General features: G+C 40.1%; 2 protein-coding genes across 3 annotated transcripts in view; one reads left to right on the forward strand and one right to left on the reverse strand.

The window, feature by feature from the left end:
- Positions 1-9,553, reverse strand: part of LOC126382929 (phosphatase and actin regulator 1-like) — a 73,683-nt gene that overhangs the window by 41,530 nt on the left and 22,600 nt on the right. The window lies entirely within an intron of this gene.
- The window catches only part of LOC126382926 (zinc finger protein 14-like), a 10,676-nt gene continuing 9,126 nt past the window's right edge, over positions 8,004-9,553 (forward strand). For both annotated transcript variants that reach the window (XM_050033210.1, XM_050033211.1), the window contains exon 1: positions 8,004-8,495. In XM_050033210.1, coding sequence (XP_049889167.1) covers positions 8,063-8,495 — 433 coding nt within the window. In that variant the 5' untranslated portion in view covers positions 8,004-8,062. The remainder of the gene's footprint in view (positions 8,496-9,553) is intronic.

Below are 9,553 nucleotides of genomic sequence, written 5' to 3' on the forward strand. Positions count from 1 at the left end.
GTGTGTGTGTGTGTGTGTGTGTGTGTGTGTGTGTGTGTGTGTGTGTGTGTGCGTGTGTGTGTGTGTGTGTTTGTGTTTATATGTGGGGTTGGGAGGGAAGGGTTTTTAATATGTATGTTGTATATTTACAATTGAGCATGTGGCATTATGGAATATAAAAATAACTTCCTTTGAACTACCTTCAGAAATGATGTCCTGATATTGTTGCTGTTAATTATTTGGGTTTATACTGGAAGTTTCAGCTTTGTTTATTAGCTTAAACATAATAGTTGAGTATTTTGAAGTTCAAAAATCACTTTACTTTGCAACAGTGGGAAGATCAGGGATGTGGCCTTATTTGTCAGTTACGCCCCAAAGCTATGGAACACACTACTTACAGATATGAGGGAAGCCAGCTTGCTTAATACTTTTAAGAGAAGGTTAAAAAAACGTATCTGTTCACTTTAGCCTTTAACTAGCTCAGACTTCCTGATACAGGTCTGAAACTCTTTCTTTTTATGCTTTTATTTTCCATTTACGTGTCACGCTGCTGCAACTCTTTTAAAATATTACTCAGTTCTGTTTTATGTCCATTCCGTCTATTTTCATGTAAAGCACTCAGTGCTTAGATGATGCTACTGTTACCCTATTTAATTATTTATACAAGCATCTTGAGGGTACAAAAACTCATGCAAGGCTTTTATTTGTAGATTTCTCCTCAGCTTTTAATACTATACAGCCACATATTTTTGTAAGGAAATTATTGTCCACTTTTAATCTTGATGCTGGAATAGTGAAATGGATCTTAGATTTTATAACATGTAGGCCCCAGGCAGTCAGGGTTAATGGCGCTCTATCTAAGAAGCGGCTGTCATCCGCATATATTGTCATATATTGTATATTCTCTACACAAATGACTGTAGCAGTTACTACCATGACAGGCATTTCTTAAAATTTGCAGATGATACGGTTTTAATCAGTCTATTCCAGGATGGAGAGGTCGATCATGGGCAAGTCGTGAATGACTTCGTAGAATGGTGTGACAACTACTTTCTGAAACTAAATATAAGCAAAACTAAAGATATGGCCATTGACTTCAGAAAAACTTCCCACTCAACCTCCCCAACAGTTATCAGGGGCTCACCAGTTGAGCTGGTGGAGAATTACAGGTATCTAGGTACAGTGATTGATGAGAATCTGAACCACGACCTCAATACGTCTGCAATCTGTAAAAAGGGCCTGCAGAGACTTTACTTTATGCGCAGACTGAATACTTTTAATGTGGACAAGACACTGATGGTTTTATTTTATAAATCTTTTATCGAATCCATTTTAACTTTTTGTATTATTTCTTGGTATGGGAACCTTTCAGTACAGAACAAAAACTGTCCGTCTAATATAGTTAAAGTAGCCAGCAGAATAATTGGCACACAGCAGCACTGTCTGGCAGATCTCTATAACAGGCAAGTTCTGCGGAAGGCACGGTCAGTCTTAGCCAGCCCTGACCATCCACTCTTGGAAGAATTTGTTCTTCTTCCTTCTGGGCAGAGATTTTGGTGTCCCAGAGTTACAGTAAAAGCAACAGGTTCAAAATTTCCTTTGTCCCTAGTGCAATAAAGGTGCTTAACTTGCAGTAATTCTTGATTTGACTGCACAGCTTTGCAGCACTTTATTAGGGGCCAGTACTTGTTGTTACTATTTTTATTCACTTTATTCTTACTCTTTGTTGTTTTCATTGTAGCAGTGATTGTTGTGACTGTCTCATGTCCTCTTGTATGTCATGTTGTATCTGTTTTTGCCCTCTACTGCAAATCAAATTTCCCCTCGAGGGACAATAAAAGGTCTGAACTGAACTGAACTCTGAACTTATACTGTCCTTACTGCAAAGCACTCTGCATTTCTTGTATGACAGCTTTTTATTATTATTATTGTTACTGATAGTATTACCTAAGGTCAGGTCTGATACAATTTGCAAATAGCTTTCACCCCAGTCCTAACTGTGGACGGATTACTGAACCAGCCTACAGGCACAGGGGCCCAGGTACATGGCCCCCCTTCCGGCCTTCACCTTCAAAATGTCACTCAAATGAACACTTACTGACCAGGAAGAGACTGAAAATGACCACAAAGAGGCACAAAAAGACCACAGTGAGATGCAAAGGAACCACAAAGACACAAAGAGACACTGAACAGCTACAAGGAGACAAAAACTGACCACGAAAAGAGACAACCAAAAGATGCTTAACGGCTTAAGAGACACAAAACAACAAATTGACACGTACCATCCAGGAAGAGACTCAACAGCCACAGACCAAGAAACAACTATAGAGAGACACAAAGCGACCAGAAAAAGACAAAAATTACCCCAAAGAGGCACAAAACAACCACAAAGAAACACAAAATGACCTCAAAGAGACACAAACCCACAAATAATGTATAAAGACTACAAAAAGATGTAAAGTGACAACAAAAAAGAGGCAAAACCACCACAAAATCTGTGTGTCTTGCTCCTATGTATGAGGGGTGGTGAGGCCTTCTGCCTATCTGTGCCCAGATGTTTTCCATTAAAGGCCCAGGGTCATAACCACGGAAATCATCACCTGCCTCACTATAAAATAAAGTCCTTTAATTAGACTCATCGGAGCATTTGTGTGTTGTGTGGTGATTCTAAGTTTGTTCCAGAGGTGCCTCCATCCAATTTTTTTCGTGAAACTTTGACTAATTCTGTGTAAAATCCTGGGATCAGTGCTGGTCTTCAAAAAACTAAGAATACTTCCCTGTGGTTGACAACATACCTGTCACGTGTCACAGACTGTCACAACAAACTTAAACTGACACAGTAAGCTCACCCAAAGCTGCTAAGAAGTGTTTGCCAATCCTCTCTGACTCACATCTGATGGGTATGTTGGCTCATAGTGTTGTTGCCATGAAGCCTCAGTAAATTTTAGTACCACTAAGAAGCAGGGAGAGCACGGCTTCTGCGACGCTTATTAAAATGAAATGTGAAAAGTGGGATGTTTTATGTGAAAGAGAGGTAACAGTGCTGTTTCGTTGTTATTTTGGATTCTGGTTTGCACCGGTTTCCATGGATGTGGTGCAGGTTTTTAGGCAAAACAATCGTACAACTTCCGACTGAGCCGCCTGTCACTACAAATCTGCTGTTCCTGTTCTCCCTGCATCTCTCTGTCTCTTCCCATCTGTCATTCTCTCTCTGCATTATTATCTGTCGTACTCCCTCATAGTTGCACACACACACACACACACACACACACACACACACTACCACATTTCATTGTCACAATCTGAAAGAGAATTAATAAGATGGTAAAAGTGCAGTGCCATGCTTTTCCACATTTCTTACTTGATGTGGGGAAATTTGAATGATAGTTATGCAATTATAATCTAAAAGGAGAATGACTCCTCACAATTTTTTTAATGCAGCTTTTGGCTCCGTCTTCGGCACTAAGCTCAGTCTTCTCAGTAATGTGACATGATTATGTAAAGTCCACAGACGGCAACGCTTCAGGAGTGAAAAAACGACAACACTGTTTACATCTGGTTTTAAAGGGACAGTTCAGCCCCGAATCACTCTCAAACTCAGAAATACATATTTCATTTTTACCTTCCGATCTATTTATCAATGTACATGGTTTTGATGTGAGCTGCAGAATGCTAGAGATATCACCTGTAGAGATGTCTGCCTTCTCTAAAATATAATGGCCCAAATGTCACGTGGCCTGTGGTGCTCAAAATGCAAAAAAAAAAAAAAAAAGAATTTGAAAAACGTCTTTTTCTAGAAATCATGACCCGATTACTCGAGATAATCCACAGACCTTGTTGTGAGCAGTTTCAAAGGGAACTATTTTCTTTCCAAGTTACACCCATCAACCATATCAATGTGCAGAAGGAAGCGTGCATCTGCGAGCTCACCTGGTAGCACTGAGCAAGCAAATGTTACAGCTCAGCCAAGGAGGACAAAAAATAGTTCCTACATGAAACTGCTCACAACAAGGTCTGTGGATTATCTTGACTAGCTGGGTCATGATTTCTGGGAAGAGACATTGCTGTTGACTTTTTCTACAGGTGTTGGCGCTTTAAGCACCCAAAGCCAAGTGCCATTTATTTCCATTATGTTCCTGGGTACAAGCAGGAAAGACAGATTCTCCAAATCAGACTGGAAAACGATCACATCAAACTTGAACTAAAGGAGTTTCTTCTATTGACCTCAGGGCATGTGGGTTATAGGGTAATATTTACATATTTGGAAATGGCAGGACTTGACAAAGGAATATAATATAGACATAAAACGGTTCTGATCCACACTCCAATTCAGAAGGTGGCAGTAATGCACCAGAAAGCTGTTTGCCAACCGCCATAAAACATCAAAAGAAGAGGAAGCATCATACGTTGATGATGACACAATCTGGAAAAAGGGACAAAAATAACAACACGTTGAAATGTATACAGAAAGCAAAAGTCAGTGTGGAGTTATGGTTTTATGATTGGTGATTCAGAGTTTCAGTGGCAAATCAGGCTATATGCTGTTTACTAAAAATCAAAATAGACAATTGGCAGGGGTCAACATTTTACAGCAAGCACATGGATAGGGTGGGTATTTTAATATCTTGGTTTATGGATTGGTGAAAAATATTCATTGAAAATATTGCGACAATATGTAAAATGGTGTTAAATTTAATGAGGTGCGTGCTGATATAGAAGTATTACATAAGGGCTTTGATGAGAGCTATTTTGGATTACGGTTGCAAAGTATAAGGCAGCAACAACAGGTCATCTAGAAGAATTCGACAGGATACAGTACAGAGTCTTAAGACATAGTTTTGGAGCAGTCAGAGCCGTGCCCATTAATGCACTGTTAATTGAATCCAGTTATTTGCCGTTGCATCTGAGGAGAACTAAGTTGTCACTAACATACTGGCTGAGAATTCAGGGAGGAGGAAATGGAAATTTAGCATCAGCTATTCTGCAGTAGTGTTGGGAACAAACAACATTTCATAAGAACGTCAAACAGTACAAAATTCATATTATTATACACAGTCCAGCAGTTATTAGTAGCAGCACATTTCCATAACTTAAGAAAATACTGAAAAATAGGAGAGAGTGGACAGAAATGAATTTAATATAGGATGCTTGATTCATAATTATTCAGAGAAGAGTTGCTATAATTATCTAAATATTTCTACAGATGGACTAAAACATTAAAATAATGAGCACGTAGGAGTGGCCATTTGTTCCAGCATCTGACAAAGGAATTAATAAGAAAATTCAAGCAGATTATCAGCAGAACTGACGGCAATAATCATCAGTCTTCAGTGGGTAGAGGAGGTAAAAGCAGTTAAAGTAGTGATATCAGATTCTGCAGCTGCAGTACAACATATAAAATCAGGTGAAACAGCTCAAAAGGATCTGTTCATTGAGGTTTTTATGTCCTTATTGAATCTACAACATCTACGAATAGATATTTATTTCTGTTGGAGGCTGGTGCATGTTGGAATAGAGGGTAATTAGATTGCAGATAAGCATGCCAAAAGAGCATTAAACAACAAATGATGATGGAATTTGTTTTGTGAGGTCAGAAACAAAATCAATAATTCATCATAGAATTATGACATATTGGCAGGAATTTTGGAATAATGACAATAAGGGTAGAGATTGTGAAGAGTGAGAAGTGCTTTGCACGTATTTGTTGTCGTTTTGTGTCTCTTTAAAGGTCAGCATTGTCTCTCTTTGAGGTATATATGTGTCTTTTTGTCATTTTGTGTCTCTTTCAGACATTTTTTGTCTCTTTGCAGGTCCTTTGCACCTCCTTGTGGTCATTTTGTGTCTCTATGCAGTTGTTTTGTGCCTCTACTTTCTTTGCATGCATTAATTGTCGTTTGTGTCTCTGTAAAGGTCAATTTTGTCTCTGTGAGGTATATTTGTATCTTTCTTTAGTCATTTTGTGTCTCTTTTTAGTTCCTTTGCATCTCTTTGTGACCATTTTGTAGTTGTTCTGTGTCTCTTTGTACCTCCTTTGCATGTATTTGTTGTCTTTTGTGTCTCTTTATGGGTCAGTTTGGACTCTTTGACATATATATGTGCCTTTTTTGTCATATTGTGTCTCTTTGTAGTTGTTTTGTGCCTCTCTGTACTTTCCTTGCATGTACTTCTTGTCCTCGTGTGTCTCTTTAAGGTAAAGTTTGTCTCTTTGAGGTATATTCGTGTCTTTTAGTCATTTGTGTCTCTTTAAATGTCAGTTTTGTATTTTTGAGGTATGTATGTGTCTTATTTTGTTATTTTCTGTCTCTGTAGTCATTCTGTGTCTCTTTGTACTTCCCTTGTGTGTATTTGTCGTCATTTGTGTATCTTTAAAGGTCAATTTTGTCTCATTTGAGCAATATTTTTGTGTCTCTCTGTGGTCATTTTGGGTGTCTTCCTGGTCAATATGTGTTAATTTGAGAGACATTTTGCAGGTGAAGTCCAGGGGACCCCTGACACTTTGGTCCTGTGGGCCTCTGCCTGGCAGGCCTGTTGAGTAATCCACCCATGGCTGCAAGGAATCTGCTGAAGGTGTGATGATAGATAGCAGGAAGTTCAGTGTAGAATGAGAGAGATGGAAGGACAGGGTGGTAGATATGGGAAAGGGTGGAGCATTGAGGGCCTGTTAAAGATTGGGGACAAAAAAGTTCAGTTGAAAAAGACTATATAAAAATTAATAGATGAAACAGGTAAATATCCAGGACATGATAAGTTCTTTAGAAAGATTTTGTTTTATTTTTCATTTGATTTTCATTTGTTTTTGTTGAGTAGTCATGGTGTTACACACCCCAGCAGGTGGCAGCATGTACCTTTAAAATTGGTTTGTAGTCTGTGAGTAAAACTAAAGAAGAAGTTAGGTCTAAAATACTGGGTAAAGTTGAAAGGTTCTGGCTCTATCTGCAAGTGATCACCTTTTTGAGCACTGTGAGTTCCCAGTAAGAAGAGGAAGTTCAAAATGGGTCCGTTGGGTTAACTATGTGACTGAGTGGGCAAGGAAGATAGGAATAGAGGGGCCACAGATTGCTCCATCAGTTTGCCTGCTACCAGCTCCTATTTGGTTAATGTCAGAAATGGAAGTAGACATGTGTATCATAAATAGATTGAGGTCTGATGAAGCTTGAGACTTGAGCCAGGTTAGTTAATGAGCACCTGAAACAAAAATGGGGCGCGGCTTCAGATGGGTTAAAAGATCCTGAGAGTGGCAGGGCAGGATTTGGAATGAGCATACCCGGTTTGAGTTATATCAAAGCAGATGACTGTCAGATGGTGTTGCAGTCTTTTCATCTGAGCTTATAGTACCTGTATGGACGTTTTGGTGTTTGGTAGGACTCAGCAGGTGGAGGTCAAGAGCCAGACTAGACCTGATGGGGGAGATTCACATTTACAGGCTGGAAATGCAGGGATGTAGGGTGGGGTTCTCATGGGTCCCAGCTTATGTAGGGTTAGAATGAAGCAGCACATAGGATGGCCAAGGCTGCACTACGGCAGGAATGTGTAGATATCAGGGTTCCTATTGGCACGGGTGAGTGTGGTAATTTTATCAGAGAAGGACTCATTAAGCAACGGCAGGGAGTGTGGGAGAGGGAGCAAAAGGGCAGGTGTCTTTTTTCAAATTCAGCCAAGGGTTAATGGACTCAGTAAACATAGTCTAAACATAGAAGATGAAAGCAAGATGACTAGATTAAGACTGGGGCGCTGTGGACTGCGGAGTGGGCTGCTGTTGTTAGGGAAACACCTGGATGAGAGATGTGTGGAGTGATGGAGACTGTGCAACCTGTGATGCTTCGGTGCCAACTGTACGCAGAGGAAAGGAAGATCTTGTTTAAAGAAGTGGCTAAGCTGGAAATAGCCAGGAAAATCATTGACTTTCTCCACACATCAGGCCTGTATCCCAGGATTTAGGCCAGCAGGTGTAATGAACAGTGTAAACACAGTGAGGCAGCAGTGCGCCCAGTCTGCCTTTAAAATCTAAACGAAGAAGAAGAAGGAGTAAATAAATAAATAAATAAATGAAGAAGAAGCAGCAGCAGCCACAACAAGCAGCAAAATGGACTCTCGTGGATGGAGTAAAAGCGAAACCCGCTGTCTGATCTCCAGCTGGGCCGAGGAGTCAGTGCAGCAGAAACTGGGCGACTCATATCACAACCGGCTGATTTATGAGGACATCTCGAGGAAACTGAAGGAGAATGGGTACAGTCGAACATGGCTGCAGTGCCAGCGTAAAATCAAACACCTCAAGCATCTTTTCAGGAAAGCAAAGGACTTAAAGAGGTCCGAGGTGGACAGGACAAGCTGTCCCTTTTACGACGAGCTGGAGAGGGTGCTGGGACACCGACCGCCATCCTGCACCGAGGATGATGTGCTGGACTCGAAGCCCGAGGGGTCTCTTTTCAACTCTACGATGACCGCCATTGCAGATGCGGCCACGTTGAGCAACACTACGCCTGTTGAAACCAAGGACGAAGACGGCGATAGTGACGGTGTGTGATTTAATTATATTAAAATTAAAATGCGTTATACAGTGGTGGCTGTCAAGCTAGCATTTACGCTAGCAGCTAATGTTGCCTTCACCACCTGTGCTAACTATGTGCAGTACCATTTTATATAGTAGTAGCGTATAAAATATAACTACGCATGTATATAATTTATGTCTCCCTTACGAAATTTATTTAAGTAACGTTATTAAGTTTATAAACTTAGCTCTGTCCTGCACTCTCTGTTTCCACCCATTGACAGCTGGTTCTCGTGTATTATGTTGCAGTCAGAGACACAGGTGGACGCAGGGAGGGACTTTTACTTGAAGCGGTTTTATTTTATATATTTAACAAAAACAAAACCAGCTTTTATCCCACTTTAAAGTTTACCTGTACGCTTTCTGTGCCGCCGGCAAACTTTATCTTCTTGCTACAAACAACCATGGCAACAACAACAACAATAAGAAAAGAATGATTCTTCTTCTACAACTTTTACTTTGAAAAAAACTTGTTGCTGACTCACAGGCACCACCTGGTGGCCAAACCCGGGCAGCGCATCCCCACACATTAATCCTGCTTAAAATAATAAAAAACATATTAATATTAGTACATTTAGAATATAAACAGTGTCTGCATACACTGAAATAAGACTGGAAATTTAATATAGTGAATTATACTGTAGACTTGACTAAGTTTTGGGTGAGGGAAATATATGAATATTATAGCTGCTGCGCAGCGATGGGTCGGGTCTGGGCATTTTTAGGCAATTCTGAGCAACCTCTGGAACCTAAGATGGTCATCTACCGCTCTGAGCTAATTGGCAAGTAGCAACTCAACAGTGGCTTCACAAACTGAGTAAGCCATTCACTGTTGTGTAGGAAAGCAGCCATCCGTGCGTGGAAAGGCAGATTTGAAACCACTGTAAAAAATTCAGTTATTAAGACAGAAATCTGAAAATACACATATTGCATCTAGACAGCATGGAGATGTTGGTAATTTGAAATAATGATTGATTTGCTCCATATGTGAAAAACTGATGTTTAAAATTGCCATTTTTACATTGA

This window comes from Epinephelus moara, chromosome 21, assembly GCF_006386435.1.
Source record: "Epinephelus moara isolate mb chromosome 21, YSFRI_EMoa_1.0, whole genome shotgun sequence".
NCBI lineage: Eukaryota > Metazoa > Chordata > Actinopteri > Perciformes > Serranidae > Epinephelus > Epinephelus moara.